General features: G+C 40.8%; 1 protein-coding gene across 1 annotated transcript in view; it reads right to left on the bottom strand.

Moving 5' to 3' along the window:
* Positions 1 to 21,366, bottom strand: part of LOC148027204 (alpha/beta-Hydrolases superfamily protein) — a 171,701-nt gene that overhangs the window by 16,394 nt on the left and 133,941 nt on the right. The window contains exons 10-13 of the mRNA XM_087691744.1: positions 8,421 to 8,486; positions 5,314 to 5,542; positions 4,175 to 4,276; positions 3,326 to 3,411 (exon numbers count right to left, since the gene is read on the bottom strand). Of these exons, the coding sequence (XP_087547870.1) occupies positions 3,326 to 3,411; positions 4,175 to 4,276; positions 5,314 to 5,542; positions 8,421 to 8,486 (483 nt within the window). The remainder of the gene's footprint in view (positions 1 to 3,325; positions 3,412 to 4,174; positions 4,277 to 5,313; positions 5,543 to 8,420; positions 8,487 to 21,366) is intronic.

A 21,366-nucleotide genomic window follows, 5' to 3' on the forward strand; every position in this document is an offset into this window, starting at 1 on the left:
CAAATCCTCCACTTCATGACAATGGCTTAAAGTACAGAGACCCAGAGTGTAAATATAGGCCATCATTGCCCTATCAGGAACAGATTGATCAGATCCTGACATTACATCATAGAACCATGGAACAGAGATGGCACAGGGTGGAGTATATAAGGGAGCCCTCCTTGCCCCTTGCCTGATGTGTTTTGATATACTACGTCCCATCATACCCATTGGATGGAAGTTATAAGTTTCTATTTAATTCTTTTCACTCATCATACTTGTACTGAGTACTAGGATGCATTTAACTTTCTTGTCAGTTTATCATGATACTTAACATGGATTGTTGTTTATGATTTGTCTCACAGGCTGATTCAACCTCTAATAGATGTTAATATACCTTTCTTTCTTAGTTTCCTTCTTGATATGCACTGAAACTTGTCAACCAATCTCCACTCTCAGGTGGCAAGCAGCGAACCCATGATCTACAATACATCTACCAATTGGCTTTAAAGATCTTGATGCCAAGCAAGAAAATCTCTGGCTGCTGCAAACAACAGGATATTTGTAAAGCCTCCTTGTAGGGATACAATGTGTCGTTTGTGTGCTTAACATCCTAAAGGACTCGGGCAGTTCAATGCCTTTAATCCCACTTTTGTAGATTTACTCATGGCAAGGGGGCAACACTATAACACTGAGCTCAAGATGTTGTATCTCCTATGACTCCTATCAATATCGGGCTGTTGGGTGCTAGAAAAAGGTTACATACATCTCTGCTCAGCTAGATTTTTTTTTTCAGTTGACCCCAGAAATGCAACAGTACTGACAGCTTAATGCCCAATCTATTTTTAGTGTCCTTCATGATGGAGTGCATTAATCTTTTGGTACACTATCTAGCATGCTGATCTCCTGAAGGGCTTGAAGAAACCCTTGCATGGTTTTGCAAAGTGTCTCACAGGCCACCATGAGAAGGCCATCCTCTCTCAAGCACTTTTCCCAGGGACTCATGAGGGAAGTGTTCAATTAAGCATACTCTCCTGGTGTGCTAGTTGAATAGCATTCGCTTCACATGCTTCCAAACTGAAGCTATAGGCTCAAATCTCTGTGAAACACACTTTGCTATGAGGAAGTCTATGTCAAAATCCGAGACTACCACTCTCGGCTCCCCTACAACAGCACCTTCTAGACATCATCATTTCTTGACCCTCTCCCATCTGTCTCAACTCTCAGGACCTGTGATCTTTAAAGAAATGAACTTGACTTTCTATCTTACTTGCTTTTCTCATGTGGATTGGTACTATGATCTAGTCCTCAATGGTCATGAGCTTATATGAGCAATATCTGAATCCTCCTCTACCCAAAGAGTCATCCATGGCCTCCTCTGCCATGCATCATCCAAGCAGCTTCGAGCTTGCATATTGGTGCTTTGTAAGTTGATCTGCTAGAGAAAGTTGAGCATGAACTTCAACATTTGCAAAATGCTCTAACCTCATTGAGATGCTGCCTTCAAAGGGACTCCAATTTGAGATATTTCCTTCCCCTTTCATGGGCTCAAATAACTGTAAAACTACTGAGAGGAAGTGGCTCCAATCAAGATGCTTATCATGCTTCCTAGATTAGAAAATCAAATCATCCACATGAGATGCATCAATCCTAGAGAGATTGGCTCTTCTGAATCTCTTGTTGGAGCTTGCCAAAAACACTCACTAAAATCTTGCCAAAGTCAAGGTCTTGACAGTTCAAAGGGGAGCTGAAGTTTGCCACCACAAAATACCTTTGAAAATTTATGCTCAGCCAATCAGATTGCAAAGACAGAATGAATTCATGAGGGCAGCTATATTACTTACTTGACATGGACATCACATAGGATCCTGAAAGCCTTTCGTCTTATGCCATTATTGAGTACATCCCTATATCTATTCCTATGGATCCAAACGCCATGCTTATTATGATGATGGTTTGGGGCTAATTGATGATTCCTCATACCAGCTGTCGTTGGGTCCCTTCTTCACCTAGCCAACACATGAGCCAGACATTTCCTCCTCAGAATCATGAGTCAGTTTTCCACTTATTGTCATTAATGAACCAATTGGCACACAGGTTTGAAAGAGCTTCACTATCTCAGAGGTACGTCATCCCTTGGCATTCATGACCACAGTGGCACTACTTTACAGGGTTAATGCTGCCATCCAGAGTCAAATTCGGCTGGAGTTGATGGTGGCACTACTCTATACGGCCATTCATAGTGAGATTGGTCCAGCAACATATACGTCAGGAGATCACATGCAGGATATTGGTTCACCCTTGGCCCATTACTCATTTGTTGGTTCAACCAAAAGCAGCCATAGTCATAGGATCTTGAGCAAAGGCAGAGTACCAGGCCTGCTACCATGTTACTCTGGAGCTTTATACTTTGCCAACTTCTCCAGGGGAGATGGCATGCACTGGAGCAGCCCACCATTGCCAACTCTGACACTCACAAAGTGTGCTCTCACTACAAAGCTTCTTCCATTCAAAGAACAAGCATATAAGAGTTTGTTATCATTTATTTGAGCAGACCAAGCTAGCAACACTAAAGATTTGGAGTGTGTGCCTACCTTGGAGATGTAGCAGATATTTTTTACCAAAGCATTACCCTTGAACACCATAGCATAGAAATGACCACCAGATTTATTTTCTTCATTTTGAGGGGGACTGTTATATTTTCCCCCGTTTCTTTGAACATGTGTGTACCTGTTCGGTAGACTGGGATTCTTATTCCCCAATGTAGGTTGTTTAGAGTGTTGAAATATTTATTCCAGAGCATAGCATGAAACAACTGTGAAATTATTTTGCATACTTCACCTGGTGGTTTGCCAACCAACAAATGGAGGACTAGTTTTGTGGTTCTAGGTGTGACACAGGTTTACAGATGACACAGGTATACAGACTATTGACACTTTACTAATACCTTAATGTCTCTGATGGCATGGAGCTCTAAAGATCATTTCACCACTTCTAAGCCTAATGTATAGCTTGAAAATGCACCAGTTCACATATCGAACAAAGACAAAATATAGAGAAAATTAAACCTCTAGCCAAGCTGGACATTTTTAAGCCGATGAAAGGATTTAGAGTCTCAGTTTGATTCAAGAATACACAGTTGGGAAACACATGTGGCTGCATGAGTCAGGAGAATCATCATGTCCCCATCCTCTTGACATTCTGGGATAAAGATGCTTCCCTTATTGGAACTCATCCAGCGGTTTGAAATTATGGTAACCTTGCAATTAGCTTGCTGCAATGCAAAGGGATAAAGAACTACCAGAATGAGCATTACGTTTTGGTTTCGTTTAAATTCAACTTTTACCAGAAATTGTGCACAGCTGCAACAATCCTCCACATCCACTATACCCCAAGCACCATTAAGCCTCTCTCGATATTCCCTTCCATATCCTATAGAAAGAATAATTCACAATCAGTATCACTTAATACCAAAATTCTGTACTCCCTGCAAGGCAAAGCTCAGCAAGGGGAACAATATTTCAGCAGATGTAAAGGGAAAAATGAAAATAGAAATGAAGCATGCAATAAATGTATTTTAACTGCATATGAAGACTTTGACGCCCATCCAGTGTTTGCACTCCCAAAACTCATCAGATAACAAGCTCTAGTGACAATTATCAGATATGCTAGACATTCTGAGCATGGATCCAAATACATGCCTTCTAAAAATATTGAAATCAATTCCAAGTCTGATTGATTTTTCAGCAGTAGCTGTATCTGGAACTACAGTGAAACACACAATTCAGGAGACAAAGAACAAACAACCGTACGAGAGGCAGAGAAGAGAGGAGAAAGACCAGTGAAAGGAATGGACATGGAAAGTGGAGTATGTGGAAACCCCATTTACATCAAGTAGTAGAAACCAAAGCCAACAATTTAAAGAAAAAATATAACTTTTGGCCTAGATGAAGTTCCTTGATTGTGCACAATGGTCGGCTCTAACTTTATAATGTCAATGGCTGTTTGACTATGTTACATCTATTGTTCTTTCTTTTTTCCTTTCATAATCTTGAATCTAGGTAAGAGCATTATCATGTAGAACCAAGTAGACCCAAAGTCATGCACATATGGGCACTAATCCATACATCTGAACTGTAATGCAATTTGCATTAATGCATGCAGGGTTATGTGCACATGTTTCTGGGAAACAAACCTGTGCTTCCTCCATAGTTCACATCAGCCACTGCCCAGCCTCTACTTGTCCAGTATTGAATACCTAAATTCAGAGTGGTCCGTGATTCACCAGTTGGACCACCTGATAAAACACCAAAAATTAATAGAACAGAAATAAGGCAAGTCACATATCATCCTCATTACTTCCTATTGTTTTTCTATAGCAACCTTTATGCTATCACTAAGAACAAATTGTAAACTTGAAATTATGGGTAAAGTGGACATGACAAGTCCCAAATGACATCCAGGGGCAACGGCATTCCACACAAAGACTAAAATGAAGAAGAAGAAGAAGAAGAAGATCGGACATGAAGAAAAACAGCATAAATCCTGGAACCATTTAAGGAAATGCAAAGTCCTGGGAAGCATCTGGATCATCTTTTCAAGTAATGTTCTTTCAATAGTTTCAATGGCAATATGCAACCGCCTCAGTGTGCCATAACCTTCACATTCTTGTTAACACCATAACATTAATCTTCCCAAAGTCAATTATTATCTTTCTATTCGTCAAGGTCTACAAAACCTAAAATATCCTCAAAGAACAATATTGAGACCAACGTATCAGCCTCTTGCATCTTGCTACCCTCCTTCCCAAATAAAAGAAAAAGAAAAATAACAACAACACCACAGAGCAACTAGGGAAAGGACCCAGATCCCAAAGTCGCAAAGAAGGCCTTGCACCTCTTCTGCGTACTCTGTCTCTCTCCATAAGTTCACCTGACCTATCAAAGAATGAATGGTAGCTAGCCACATGTCTCCAATGCTCTCCACCAAAAGAGCAAAAAAATGAAAGGAGATTCAACGTAATTACTGGAAGACTTGAACTCTTTGCATCAACACGTTTTCAGGGCTACAACACAATGTACGTCAAAAGTTGAGGTGTGCACATTGGAGTATACTGGAACCAATTCAAGTGAATTGACTGCACATTTTGTAACACATACTCCTAACTCACGTCAGGCATACTCCCATGAAGAGGCCATTGCTTTTTCAGAGAAAACAACCATTTGAATTGAGCATAATCTTTGCACTTAAAATACCTATTCAATTTAAATAACATAAGACAATCCATTCCTTTGCTTGTTTTCTGTCTAAACCACCAACCTTACATTGACATACCATGGCATCGAACAAGTAAGGGAGGTTTCTCTCTTGCTGATGGGGAGTAATCAACATTGTGCGGTGCATAAAAATTAGCATAAGCAACTTTTCCTGGCATGCTAGTTGGAAAGTCAATGATTTCTGGGAAACTGAGGTAAGCTTTAAATTTTGAAAGATCTAGAGAGCTTGATGACCACAGAATTGAATAGTCTGGACTCTGTTTCTTTGCATCTGATGAGAGATCCACCTACAAGAAAAGTGAAGATTTAATGTTTCATAAGCTGTGAAAGCAAAGTCCTTAAAGAAAACAAAAGAAGGTAGCACTTAAGAATATGTACATTCATGTAAAACAAGAAACAATGGAGATAAAAGTTGTTTTTAGCTCCATCATTCTGATCCAATGTTAGACAATTCCATGCAAAGTAAATATTCAATAAACTTCTAAAACAATGGACAGACATAGATTCCTGTAATGATTTCTTGAACTCAAGAATTACACAAAGCTAACTATCTTGCCTGGTGGAAACCCAAGCATGTGCATGAAATCCCACATCATTCCTTGCAGGCCCTGAAGCCTAACAAAGATCCGAAAGTTCCAAACATGTCCCTGCAGAAGATGTCTAAAAATCTCCACATACTTACATTTTTCACTTACTAAAATATTACTAACAGAAAATCCTGCTGGTCATCTCCATAAACAGATTTTGCTGTAGTGGTGGGTTACTTGGAAAAACCTGCTTCAAAATCTTACTGCAATATCCCTCATTCTTTCACACAAACCTAATTTTTGTGATAGTGAACCACTGTAGAGAAATCCAGTAGCTATGGTATATAGATAACTGCAAACAGTCACCCTTAGCATACAAGCGTTTATTTAGATGAAGCAAAAACCTATCACAATCAAAACACATATATAAGAATTAGGAAAGTAACTCTACTTGTTCTGGGCATCCACCAGAAGAGCCACCATGTAGTTCTCAAACACTTGCTTCCCCCCTCCTCCACCAATGTTGCACCACCACCTGGTCAACTGCAACTTTCAGCCTGTCACCTGATAAACAATGCAGTTGTCCCGTCTACCACTTCCATTGCCACACTCTTCTGTAATTGTTGACCATAAAAGTCTGGCAGCAGGCACTTGGCTCAGTTTGAACAGATCTATTGGCTTGTGAGATGTAAGTGCCACACGAGACCCAGAGGCACTGGATTTGGGACTGTCCCAGACCTCAGTGTGGAGGAAAGTCCTCGAACAGATTTTCAAGGCACTCACGAGGAGATGATACTGACCTGGAACAGCAGGTGGGGTCTTGAATTCAGGATTTAATTGTGGATATCATAGCACAGCCAGGTATCACATAAGCGTCGACAGTCATCCTGAATTTTCCCAGGCTGAGTGGACCATAGGGCACTATTGCACATGTGAGCTCATCGGTAGAATAATTTCTTGATATACCTGGACAGAAAATGTGGTCAGGTTATATCTCTGCTTTATAGACTCTCAATCATATTTGGGCAGGCATAAGGCCCTCTTACACACTCGGGATTTTTTGGCTTTGCATGTTCTTCAACTTAGGGATTCCCCATATGGTTTAGCACTATAAACCACAATAACTCGTTACTTTCTTATCCTTACACTAGACATCTTCCTTGAGCAAATAGCTACGAAGTTCTAGACCCGTGTGCTTATAATCTTTTTGTTTATTGGATTCTGTACTTGATGAGCAAATAGCTAGGAAGTTCTTGACCCATATGCTCATAACCTTTTCAAATATTGGATTTCGTACTTCATATTTGCAGTGAGGAGTCATTTAAAATAATATATTTTCCTAGAAAACAAGCAAAGCAACTCCATATCCAAGAAATTCAGTGATATCCTCTTCTTCACAGCTTCACAGAGCCAATCCAAGAAAACAAGCAGAAAATCACTGTACACAATTCCTTCATAACAAAGCAAGAGGATGCAAAGTTTCTGCATGAATTGGTTAAGAAGCTGTGATTTACTTGTCAAGAAAAAGGTTTTCCCAATTAACAGTGGCTCTAGAAGGGAAGTACGGGTTGTTTTGACATCAAAGAAGGCTATAGAATGTTGAGAGCCTTGTAAAGTCTAATTTTGCTTTGACAAGATTTGATACAAGTGTGGTAGGCTCCCAATACTTTGGCTTCAAGAGAGACTGCTATATCTCTGTCCATTCACGAACTGTGTTGAAAGCTTGAGCAACAAACGACCTATTTGAATAAGGATGCCTTGCAAAAACTCCATATTTTCTTCAAGACACTTAGAGCTTGCTTCAAGAGGGACTGCTATATCTCTGTCCATTCATGACCTGTGTTGAAAGCTAAGGTAGCTCAAGAGTCAACAAATGACCTATTTGAATAAGGATGCCTTGCAAAAACTCCATATTTTCTTCAAGACACTTAGAACTTACTTTTTGAGAAATGAGCAAAGAGATTCAAAGATTTATGTTGACAACATTCACAAAGTACCAATCAAAGTAAGCCATTTTATCGGCTTTGTCCTTGAGCAATGAGGAAATACAAGAAAAGAAAATGCTCCTATGCACATGTCGGAGTATTTAAAGACAGAAACTTGGTTGCAGGGTCAAAGTGAATCGACAACTTCTTTGAAATGCTTGAGAAGTATCATGTTTCATCCCCTATTTGTGTGGAAACCTAGTGTGCCTGTTGTCACAACCCACAATTCAAGTTGCAAGTATTGCTATTCAGAATTTTTAGCATCAACTAGCGGTACATTTTCTATTGTGTTCAACATGTGACTGAGTTTGAGATGCCTTAGCTCATGTGCTAAAATTCAACGTTCAAGTGAGAGGTTTTATACTGAAAACCTAAGTTTGCATTTGGATCAGTCCTCCTAAGGCTACTGTCAAAAGAACTGTATAAACAACCAAAGTTCACAGTTCAGTCTAACATTGTTTCCTATCCAAATAAACGAGCATTATCTAAGGGAGCAGCTTGCTCTTCCTTTGAAGTTGCCACAATCTATAGCCACTTCCAATGACACATTATTTCAACTTGGTAAGTACTTGTTCAGAAGCAATTCTTTTCAAAAGCAGACCAAAATCAAATGCAAAGACATCATTAGAGTAACACAATGTGAAAGAGCGAACCTGAAGGACAGATAATGGCTCACTTGCAGATGCAGCCTCAACGAACAGTTTATCTCCTTTCACAACCTACAGGTAAATTTTGATTTAATGTAAGGTTAAAAAACAACCCATCAGCACAAATGAAATCTTGTATTTTTAAAACTTTATTGAAGCATCCATAGCACATTTTATTCTGTGGACCAGTCAAGAACTGTTTGATGTATCACTTCAACAAATGAAGTTGCTACAATTCTATAAAAAATTTACACCTTGACGATTGTTATGCAGGCATGTACACTGTATAACTACGATGCATACATGCATGATACATTCAACTGTGTATATCTTTTACACGTTGGTGTGCCTCGATGTCCAATTTTTTCACCTCTTTTGTTCCACCACTCAATCTTCCCCAAGGTAACTGCAAAATGTTTCACCCTCATAACATTGCATTTCAGCATGAAACATTTCACCCCTAGGCAGGTCCCCAGTGAAATGCCACATGAAACAGCAGATACAAGCATGTCAAATACACATATTCAGCGGTGTTAACGAAATCACTTTTGTCTTGGAGTGAAACGGGGAGGCAAAACACTGCATACTGAAATGTTAGTGAATTGTGAAACCATGATCTGCCCTGTTTCGTTGTATTGCTGTAGTTTGTATTAGGACAGCATTTGACACTGTTCCAAGTGTCTACTGTGGATTTCTAACAGCATGTTGGATGAGATGATCCCCAGAGTGCTCTTATTGTGTCCATCTTAATCACAAGAGTCTGAGTAAGCATCCTGTTGTCACTACTACTACAGCAAGGCAAAGCCACTAAGGGACTAAAAGCTGGCTCCTCTGCATGTGCAGCAACTGACCATTCCTCCCCTCCCCTTCACTACTACTGCCACACTGCCAGCACGCCTCCCCTCCCCTCCTTCAGGCTTCGAGCCTCCCCCTGCCCCCCTCATGTTGCCACCCTACCTCCCCACGCTTCACCCTCTGTCCTTGCTGCTGCTGGCCACAAATTCCTTGGCTGTGTGTACTGACGCTGGGTATCATTCCACCAATCCTCTTTACATCCTCCCAAAAGTCAGGCTCTCTGCCTTTTCCTTGCACAGTAACCAAATGGGAGTGGCTGCTGATGTAGGTTTGGTGAACTCATAATTGTGAAATAGCTACCTCACTACACCACCAACCCATGCTAGGTGACCAATACCCTTAGTAGACTGTTAAAGCAATCTGCCATCCAATAGGAAACATAATATACTTGTAGACTCCTTGAACAATGGCACCTACTGCCTTGTTTGCAAGCTCACTATGTGCCACAAAACCCACCACAAGCTATGCTCCAATAATCTTAATGGCACTAATCTACTTTGCAGCAACCTAATCAATGAACTTTCCAGTCCTTGAAGCATCAAAATACATCTTGGCTCATGAGTATGCAACAACCCCATGGTATCAACCTCTTCCTTATGTTACTGCATCCATCAGCAATAAGTGTGATGCCATTTCTCTCCTAATGTCTCTTTGCAATCTCTGCAGCATGCTCCAAAAAGTAATTTTTCTTGTCAAGGTAGGTGGTGGAAAAGTTTTCGGGGGGGAGGGGGGGGGGGGGGGGGGGTGCCGCGCGCTGTTGTTGAGGCCATATTTCCCAACCTTTTACAACATAGCCTTAAAGTATTCAGATCTATTTGAACATGATAGTGCCTTAAATATTCAGATGTATTTGAACATGATAGTTCACCATGCTTTTAAAATTCAACAAAACAAAGTTTTTCAGCTATTCAAAGAAAAACCTTAAAAGTCTAAAGGATCGAGCATGTTGAAACCTTGTTGAATAGCAAGCAATGTCGTCATGGTAGCAGAAACTAGCCAAAGCTGCATCTATCTCCTCTTTTTTCTTTGGGTTCCAACTCCCCTATGGAGTCATCTGTGGTTGAAGACATAGACACGTTCGGTGTCGAGTGTGTATCTGATGGCATAAAAGAACCAAATCCATGTGGTGTGGATATCACAATCCCTCTTGCGGAGGGAGGCCTAGACTCATCCAATGTTGTTGAAACTCCCATAAGCATAGAAGGGTCAAGGGCCACTCATACGTCTCGATGCAAATAGAGCCTCATGTCTGACCACACACTCTAAAAGCTCCCTCTTCTCTTTTGTGACGGGAAAAAACCGTACATCCAATCTCAGCTTATGCAATAAATGGGCTCTTGCTTTGCTTCACTTGCTAACTATTATATCAATAAGGACATAGTTTGCATGACCAAGCACATGATCCATCTCCAGTGCATAGGTGTTTGTGTTTACCTTGTCCCACTATTTTGCTTTTGATGCATTTGGCAGTGCAATCGAGAACGATTGCAAGGATTTTAAGGGGAAGGGCTGTTATGAGAACATGTATTTTTGAAGCCTCACTTAACATGAGGATCAATTTTTAATCACATGGTTAAGTAAATGTTGCACATGTGAGGTGTAATTGGGGTTAGAGTAAATTTACGAGCCACACACGTACTTGGTGGTATCTCATGCCAATTGTTGGCCTAGGTCATTTATTAGGCCATAAGTGTTAATTAGTGACACTAGAGAAGTGGTGTTTAATGGTACCTAACACCAATTTGATGGTCAAAGATGACGTAAAGACACTTGGGAATGGAAGTTGCCTAGCCAATTTAATTTTGGCCAATCATATTATTTTTCAGGGCATCGAAATAATTATTAAATTAATTTTCAGTATTTAAAGACTCAAAATTAATATTTAACTATGGATAATGCTGGAAAAACCATTTGAAAAGGCTGCCACCTGTCAAAAATACCCATGCAAAACTGAAAGACGTCTTTAAAGGCTGGAGAAAGGCATTTTAGTGTACTCAGCCAACAACAGGTGACAGCATCTGCAAGCTATTGAGAGAAGGCAACAGTAAATGACTGATTTTCTTCAATTATTTGCATCTACAAGCTTTTGAGACAGGGCAATAGTAGTAAATGACAGATTTTCTTCAATTCTTTGTGAAGAAAGTCTAAATTTTCTCTTTGCTTAGCATTCTCTCTCATCTCCCAACCTTTCTACAACCCTACCCTGAAGATTACAGCATTGAGATCACCAAAGGCCGAGAAATTTCAGATTTCTCTGCTGTAAACCCTAATCTGTAATAGAAATTAGGGTTTAGCAGTAGCCTCAGAAAGCATACCAAAAATTGGAAGCTCCAAGACTTGGATTCAACAGGGTTGAAGCTTTTTTAAGTCAAATTCAAGGGGAGGGACTAGCAAATCAATGAATTTGGGGCATTTTCCATCTCCATCAAAGCGGGTGAAGACCAATTGACTAGCCAAATCAAAGGGCAAATCAGGTTGAAGACTTGCTGGTCATTTTGGACAGCAAGGGAAGTTGGAATACCGAAAGGGATTGGGAGAATCCCATTGTACATCAACTTCTTCTTCAATGAAGTTAAAAAAACGCCGAAAGGGGCACCAGCTTTGCAGCCAACAGGGTGTCAATTGTCCAAGATTGTAAGTTAATTTGCATTTCTCAGTTTTGTAATAAGTAACTAAGTTGTAATTAGAGAATTACCACCCATCCACGGAAGGAAAGCTAGTTACATGGTTCCATGTGTAGGAGCCTCTACCTCCCTCTTTACCATGACAAAGTGCTCACAAAGAAGCCAAGTGGACAGAAATGGTGAAATCCTATAAGCTCTTAGGCGACATCAAGCAGGATAAGTCATAGTTGGTAGGACAATAGGTAGGGGTGAGGCAACAACTAGGCACAACAAGTAGCTGATACAAAGCACAAAAGTAGGAGGAGAAAGCATAACATATTCTGTCATAGAAACAGGGAACGACCATTCCGGCCTGTAGGAATGGCCTAACGTGTTCCAAACCCTCCAAGGAGGTGAAACGGCCAGGGAACGTTCCTTGCCGTTCCCAAGGCCATTCCCTGTCGTTCCCTGTTTGGAACGGCCATTCCAAGCTTGTTGACCGAAAATTGACGTTTTTTCCGGTTTTTTCTTTTTGCTTGGGTCACACTTCTACCACATGTTCACCCATCTCCATTCCCTAATGTGCACACACTAATCTCTCTCTCTCTCTCTCTCTCTCTCTCTCTCTCTCTCTCTCTCTCTCTCTCGGATTGAAGATTCAAAATCTCAAGACAACCCACAAGCTAATTAGGAGTCCATGCAAAGTTCAAATTTGATGCATTATCAACTCTTGCAAATCACAATCAAATTTCAGCCTATCCTCAATTCCAAGGTATTCATCCATTTATATTGTCTAATTTCAAGGGAAGTCGGGATAATTGGGGCAATTCAAGGCAATTTGGAGCTATGGGGATAATCGAGTCAATTTTAGGACATCTGGGTCAATTTCAAGCATTGACGAGTATTGGGAAAATTAGAGGGACATTCTTTGGGGCAATTTGGGTCATGCAAGGCATATTTGGGGCACTTAAGACATCTGCCATTCCCCCCGTTCCCGTTTCCCGACCTTGGACGTTCCCCCCGTTCCAGGGGGTCCCGTTCACGTTCCCGTTCCCCATTCCAGGTAACTATGTATTCTGTCCTTGGCCCCAACTTACCTCTCATCTCATCATGTCTCATTCCATCCACAATAGCCATTTCCTCCCTCAGACATGGAAATAACATCACCTATTAAGGATGTGTAAGGGGACACCCCCATCCAATTCTCACCTTTATAGGTGCATATGTCAGCCGGGGCAATGTTTCAACATCCCAAGGGCCTAAGATAGTGGCCTCCTATTATGCTTCATATCCACTCTTTCGTCCCCTTAGTAGCAATGTTATTTTTCGTACCCTAGCTAGAATAGGTCCTTCCTCAAACACCTCCAACCACGAAGAGCCGCAATCTACATAAACACTCTTGCTCTCCCCTCAATGCAACCACTGCCATTCAACTGAGACACTTGTTAACAATTGGTGCAAACATTAATCACAATACCTACAATGATCATGGCTATCAAACGTCAATTGCTAATGACCCAACTATTGGCCATGATGCAAAAGACTACCAATTCCTTTGACTCTTATAGACACATGTAACAACACAAACCAATTTGCCTATCAACTGCTCTCCCACATCATGAAATTGTCTGACCTACCATGTCATGAGCAATACAATGGGACTCAATTGCCATGCCATCTTATAACTAGTTTGCCACGTGGCACATTGCCACAAATAAGTCATAGGCAATGAGTATTTTTGGGTCCTCTTGTTAAGCTAAAAAGGTGCATTTCATATTAAACTTTAATTGGCTCATTCAAACAGCCCCAAAACTCAAACACGCTAAAAAGTTTCTTTGTGCAAACCCTAGCATATCTTCACTTGGTATTAGATTTGGCGCTCTATTGAAGGGTAGCTTGCAGCCATCATGGAGACTTGGTTTATGTGAGATACATGAGCAACACGTAATCAACTCATAATGGCTGAGACACCTTCCTCTTGAGAGGCTATTTTGTCTTCTCAAGTTTCTCCTTCACTATAGGCCTTGAGGAGGCATTATGGCCTCAACGGAAAAAACAAAACGTCATCTTCTTCTACAAACACAGAGCAGATGTCAAATTGGAGTTCATACCCGATTATACTCCTCATTTAGATCTCTACACTCTAAGGAGTTGTACATCAATTAGGGTCAATTGATGAGGCTGGCCACCTCTCCATTTAGGGAGGATATACCACTTTCGAGGTGACTAGTGGTCAACCGTCGCCTTCATTGCAAGCGGCACAGAGTCAAGTTCATATAATCCTTTTAATTCATATGAACAAAAACACTTCTTTGTTATTCCTTCTCATGTGCAAGATACAGATCTAAGTCACCATGGAGACCATGACTGCTATGAGTATGTTAACATCCATAGAAGATCATTTCTACTTCCAAGCAAGATTCTAGTGATAATCAAGAAGAAGAAGGAAATCTTCAAAATGTTCATTCAATTCTAAGTCTTGAAAGGATTGGTTTTTGTACATAAACACAAGGGATGCATATAATAAAAAATCAGTAATTCCTTTTGTAAATTTTCCTTCTCCCATTTTTCTTTCAATTCTTGTATCTCAAAGTCAATCTGAAGTTGGTGCATCATGATTTCAATCATCATCGAATTTTCAATTTCCTTAAAATGAAATTTCATTCACTTCCATTCCATCTACACATCAATTCCCAATCTTATCCATCCCACCCATCTCCTCCGCTACATCTCACTCAATATATACACCTGCATTCATATCACCATTCACTACATGTGCAATCTCATGCCACTCTAGGGGTTCTACAAATATAGGCACACCATTTAGGACCTCTGTGTTTTCACATCCAAGTGGTGCAAATGCACCAATGGGAAAGGCACTTTCAGGTTTTTCCTTGCATGGAATCTTCACCAAAGCACTTCCCTTCCCAACTGTGGACCAATTGGTATGATAGTTTGCCCACATGGTTATCCCTACTGGACCTTCTTGTTATGTTCCAATGCCGCAAGTGACAGTTGGTCTCAAAGTCAATCTGAAGTTGGTGCATCATGATTTCAATCATCATCGAATTTTCAATTTCCTTAAAATGAAATTTCATTCACTTCCATTTTATCTACACATCAATTCCCAATCTTATCCATCCCACCCATCTCCTCCGCTACATCTCACTCAATATATACACCTGCATTCATATCACCATTCACTACATGTGCAATCTCATGCCACTCTAGGGGTTCTACAAATATAGGCACACCATTTAGGACCTCTGTGTTTTCACATCCAAGTGGTGCAAATGCACCAATGGGAAAGGCACTTTCAGGTTTTTCCTTGCATGGAATCTTCACCAAAGCACTTCCCTTCCCAACTGTGGACCAATTGGTATGATAGTTTGCCCACATGGTTATCCCTACTGGACCTTCTTGTTATGTTCCAATGCCGCAAGTGACAGTTGGTCTCAAAGTCAATCTGAAGTTGGTGCATCATGATTTCAATCATCATCGAATTTTCAATTTCCTTAAAATGAAATTTCATTCACTTCCATTCCATCTACACATCAATTCCCAATCTTATCCATCCCACCCATCTCCTCCGCTACATCTCACTCAATATATACACCTGCATTCATATCACCATTCACTACATGTGCAATCTCATGCCACTCTAGGGGTTCTACAAATATAGGCACACCATTTAGGACCTCTGTGTTTTCACATCCAAGTGGTGCAAATGCACCAATGGGAAAGGCACTTTCAGGTTTTTCCTTGCATGGAATCTTCACCAAAGCACTTCCCTTCCCAACTGTGGACCAATTGGTATGATAGTTTGCCCACATGGTTATCCCTACTGGACCTTCTTGTTATGTTCCAATGCCGCAAGTGACAGTTGGTCAAGGTTATTGGGTTCCAATGCCTCCTCCATCAACACCTTCTAGAAACCCTAATCCCATTCATATCTACCCACCCTATCCTTCTTTCTTATCCCCATATTGTTCTTACCCAACACCTCCAAGTTCTTTTTCCTTCTCATCAACCAAGTATGTATTCACTGGCAAGACTCATTTTAATGGGTCAAATTACATTACTTGGTAAAATCTAATAAGATATATCATAGAATCATAGAACTTGTGGCACATTGTATAGGGCTAGAAAATGCCTCACCATCCTTGAGTTAATGCAAGTATTGCTTCCATAATTCCATTCCCAGCTTTAACATTTTGGCCTTGCATCTAAGCAATGGGAACACTTGACTAACCAATATACAGCTCAAGATAGGACCTAACGTTTCAATCTTAACCATGAACTTCAAAAATTTAGGAATCTAGACTAAGACAACCTTAAGGTCAAGCTATCTAAACATCAACGATTGCTCATTGAGTTCTCCAATACAAAGGCATTGGGACTCCTAAGTCCCCTAATGATCGGGTTACATTTCTCCTTAATAAGCTTCCAAAGAAAAACTCAAATGTGATTCGACAAGTGATCTCATAGCCATAGCAGTCAGAAACGTCAGAAACATTTAGAAACGAAACGCCACAAACGTGTTTCGTAAGTTTCTTTCAAGAGGGGATAAAATAAGAAACGCGGGTTTTTTTATATAGGGGCTCTTAATAGTTTTGATTGGGGAAAGAGATTCAAAACCTCTATGGAACTCTCTCTTAAACAAAGAATGGCTAATTGAGCTTGAGTGATAATAGAGTCAATTGAGAATAATACATTATATGTTACATATCCATGATCCATTATTGACTTGTCAGATATGTCAAAGGTGGTCTTTGGACAAGCTATACTATGGTTTAGAACTCAAACATTATGATTCATACATATCATACAAAGAAAATTGAAATTAACATGTAAATAGCCTATCTATAATATGAATTGAGTCAAGTTGCAACATCATGATTCTCATTTCAAAACAAACTGACAAAATGTCAAAATCAAGAATGAATCGTAATATATCATAGATAACTCATAAATGAGACTAAGACGTATAATATTCAATCTCAAGGCAAGAATAGATACTAGATTGGCAAAGTCCAATAACTTAAAAAAATCACCAAAAAATCAGTCTCTCATCCAAAATCTTAAGCCCTCACGAGTCATTACACATCATCATCATCATGTTTAACATTGTCCATTAGTTTCTGTCAAAAAAACCATGTTTTGGGTTCCAACTCACAAAAAAAATAAAAGAAGTTAAAAATGCCCACGCTTTTTACTCTCATAAACGTTTCATAAGTTTCAAATTCAAAGAAACGTGTTTCTTAGCCGCTATGCTCATAGCCAACTATGCCCACATTTTATGAATTTGACTGTCACCTACTATGTTACGCTTGACTATTTGATTAGTTTCATAACAATGTTACTCACTCTATAAAGGAGGCTCTTGTTACAAGTTCTCGAAACGGGCAGCAAGGGAAGGTTAAGAAGGCACAAATCCAAAATCAAATTTAAACTCAAAATCAAAACTGTGAATCATAAGGTAACTCCCAGTACTCTCTTATGACAACATGGCAAAATGCACCTAAGAAAAATAGGTACTATCAACATTATGAAAAGTTGGCCATTTCAAGAATAAGTATCATTCAAAGGCTAGAGGTACACAACCAAAACCTAAAAATCAGACCCTTGCCTCTCAATATCAAGGCTTAACAAGGAACGCAAGGTGGTAGTAATCTCCAAAATCAAGAGCAATGGAGATCTCAAACCCACACAACCACTAGTTACCCATGGGCCATCACAATCACCATTGTTCTCAACTCTAGAGGGTATCTCTAACTAGTCTCTGAGGACATTGAGGAACTTTTGTCCTCAAGTCCACCTCATCTCTATAGAGGCATCAGAGGTTGAGAGCTTGGAGTTGGTCCAAATTCGCGAGTTGCCCTTTCATGAGGCAACCGTAGAGGCCGACTCTACAGCCGCCGCCACTTTGCTCACATGCCGCCATAGCTGCCATTGAGCCCCGAGCTCCACTACTCTTCTTCCTCTCAACCTATGCGTCACAACCAATAGCACGATCAACTTGCAGACAACCAGTTTTCCCATGTGCAGCTTGTTCAGCTTGACAGTCCACTGTGCTGACCAGATTCGACACCAAGCCACACAAGCATAGACCTTTGCACACATGGCTGTCACCTCTACTTGATGACCCGCTGCAGCCTGCCAGACAGCCATTTTCCCTCCCGCAGCTCTGTCCCATCATGCAGCTCAACAGCCTGCATCCTGCCGACAATCTTACATGCTTGTCTATGCTGCACCACATTCAGGTCTCTGGCATCCAACAGCCCGTCTGCTCCTGTAGGTTTCTGACAGCCTGCGCCACGTCAGATTGCCTTTTCATGCCCTGACAGCAGCCCCTGTTTTCCTGCGCACGTGCTGAATTTCATTTCTACCCACAGATTAAAATATTCAAAAAAAAAAAAACAATCATTAAGCCCTAATCAACATTTTAGCCACATAAATACCTCCAGTTCACGTGCAGTGCCCCTCATAAGCACAAAAATTGTGGACTCTACTATAGACACAAATTTCCCACAAATTAGTTCACGCATTTTGGGGCTTTTGCCTAAAAATCCCAAATCCCCACAAAATTTTAGGGATTTTGCACTTCATGCTAAGAAATTGCTCAAATTTCTACCAAATTTTGGGGCTTTTCACATTTGAGCTCAAATTTCGCCAAATCTCACCAATTAAATTTTGGCCTTTTGTGAAATTTTCCCAAATTCATTGACATTGAGACCAATTACATCTTCAATATCGATATTTGCGCACATCAAAGCCCTTTCACCTACAAATTCTTCATCAACTCCATCAATTTTTTGAAAATTTGTAAGTTTTTTATCTTGTTCTTTGCTTTGTTTTTGTGTTGCACCCGCATTTGTTCTTTGGACATGCTGGTTACAGGAAAAGCAGCAATTTCAACAAGAAATGGCATAGCAAAATGATTTGCTCAATATGTTTGGGAACTCAAACAAATTGGATGGCACTAATTATCCCGTGCTTGCATACATGATGAAGCATGTACTTGTTGCCAAGCAACTTTGGGATTATGTATGTGGCTCAAAAGTTAAGCCTTCAAGCCCTACTATACACAATGTCACAGCTTCTTCTAGCTCATCCACAATCACCACTGGATCTTCAACTCCAACTCCTATTGCACCTTCCATAGCAAATCAGTTGAGATGGGACGAGTGTGATGTCCAAGCTCATGCTTTGATTGCATTTTTATGCAAAAGACAAGTTATCCTGCACATTCGGTCATGCACAATGGACAAGGATGCTTGGATAAGCTTGGTTCGTTGTATGAGGTGCGCAATAAGGCTCATGTAGCCTATTTGTGTAAGCAACTTGAGATGAAGCACATGCCAAAGAGGGATTCTATGAATACATGCATTACACGTGTCAACGACATTACAGAGCAACTTGCTAATATTGATGAAATAATTCCTAATGCACCTCTTGTATCTATGGTCTTAGCTAGTCTACCAAATACTTATCAAAATTTTGCCACTACACTCCATTCACTTGCAAAAGGAGATGCTAATGCTTACATATTTGATGCGTTGATAGCACTATTGTTGCAAGAAGAGCAATCAAGACTGAATCGCTCTAATATAAGTATGAATAATCAAGCATTTGCAACCACCCATTGAAACAAAGGGAAGTCATGGTAGCCCTCGAACTCAGGGAAGTGGGTGGGCGGAACCCCCGATGGGTCCGCCCTATGGCAAGGTGGTCCCAGAGAACTGGGAGGCTCCTCACAAGGTTTTACGAACAACCGACCCTTAGTAAGTGTTAGATTAGAACCCCGATTCATGCCGTTTAGGGGATCGGAATGGGACTATGCCCTACGGGTAGAGAGATTGAGCGCGGCGCATCCCTCTCGTTTCTCTCATTTCCTCTTTCTCCCTCTCCCTCTCCCTCTCTTTCTCTCTCATTTCCTCTCTCTCTCTCTCTCTCTCAATATACACAAGAACTTCTTTGGACTCTTCAACCACCAACGATGATGGTGCTAAGAAAAAGAGGTGCAATTACTGCAAGATGAAGGGGCATGTTATTGAAGAATGCAAAAAGAGGATGGCAAGTCGAAAGAAGAAACAATTAGGTATCAATGTTGCTGAAACTTCAACAAATGCAAAAGATGCAACTGCACATTTGGCATGCTTGGACATTGGTCAAAATCTTATGCCCTTGTTGTGCATTGTTCATATGATCCTTTATCACAAAAGCATGATCTTTCAATTGCTGAAAATTGCAACACATGGTATTTTGAGAGTGGCGCTTCTAAACACATAATGTCCTTTAATGACTTGTTTGTATTATATGCAAATGTACAAAAAGGGGGATCTATTGTGTGTGCAAACAATGCTTCGTATGCGATTCAAGCCATTGGATTGATGCAATGTCTATGACTATAGTGATTAGGATACCCTCATTGTCATTGGTACTTTGTAGAATGAATTCTATCAACTTGATTTATATGAGAGAAGAGCATTACAAAATGCATCACAGGTTGATGCCACCATTGTGGATGACACTGGATTATGGCATGTTCGATATGGTCATCTTAATTATGGCAATTTGCTTCGCCTAAAGAGCAAAAATATGATGCTTAATCTCCCTCCGTTGAAAGCACCTACTCACAATGTATGTGAAAGTTGTGTACTTGGCAATATGCATCGTGCTTCATTTCCCAAGGGTGGTTTCATGCATGCTGATAAAAAATTACAGCTTGTGCATAGTGATGTTTGTGGACCCATGCATGTCAAATCCATCAAGTGATGTTTGTACTTTCTTACCTTCGTTGATGGCATGACTCATCATTGTTCAGTTGCGGTACGAACGGTCATCCCACCAAAGATTGCCGACTTCGACCTTTGCTCCCCACCCCCCCAAAGTATATGCCTCTTCCACCAAGCACTTCTTGTGCCACCTCTCCTTTCTGAGCCACACAGATCGTTGTGCATCGGCTATCAAAGTACTATGCTCAAGGCGATAAGGCGCATCCGATGCGCACTACGTTCTTTCGAGCATATGGAGGATCGATTCGCGCTACGACCTCCTAGAGATCGTCACAATGCAAGCGGCAGTCTTCTCCCACTTATTTTCAGGTATAGTGGCCTCCACGACCTACGGAGTTGCAGTCCGCTCCATCGAGAGACAATGATTGTTTGATATCGTCTCCTCGACAGTCTGCTCTTTTGAGAGACAGTGGCTGCTCGACTCCTTCCTCTTCTTCGGCTACCCAATCCGCTCCAATGAGAGACAACAGACTGTTGCCCACCTCTTGCTCATTCTAAGCCCTACCCTTCAGTGGGGAGCCCTCCACCTCCCGCCTTAGCAGGGGAATCTACTCCACATGAAGTTCTTCACTCATCCTCTACTTTCTTGGGGTGGTTGTCTTTGACCAATCATCTCTTCTACTGATACCCAGGATCTTTAGGTACCACCTAGATGAGATCTCGGAGGTTCAGTCGCGACTTGGTGAAGACGCCTTT

This window comes from Lygodium microphyllum, chromosome 13 (genome assembly GCF_053477565.2).
Source record: "Lygodium microphyllum isolate KBCC chromosome 13, Lygodium_microphyllum_v1.1.10, whole genome shotgun sequence".
Classification (NCBI taxonomy): domain Eukaryota; kingdom Viridiplantae; phylum Streptophyta; class Polypodiopsida; order Schizaeales; family Lygodiaceae; genus Lygodium; species Lygodium microphyllum.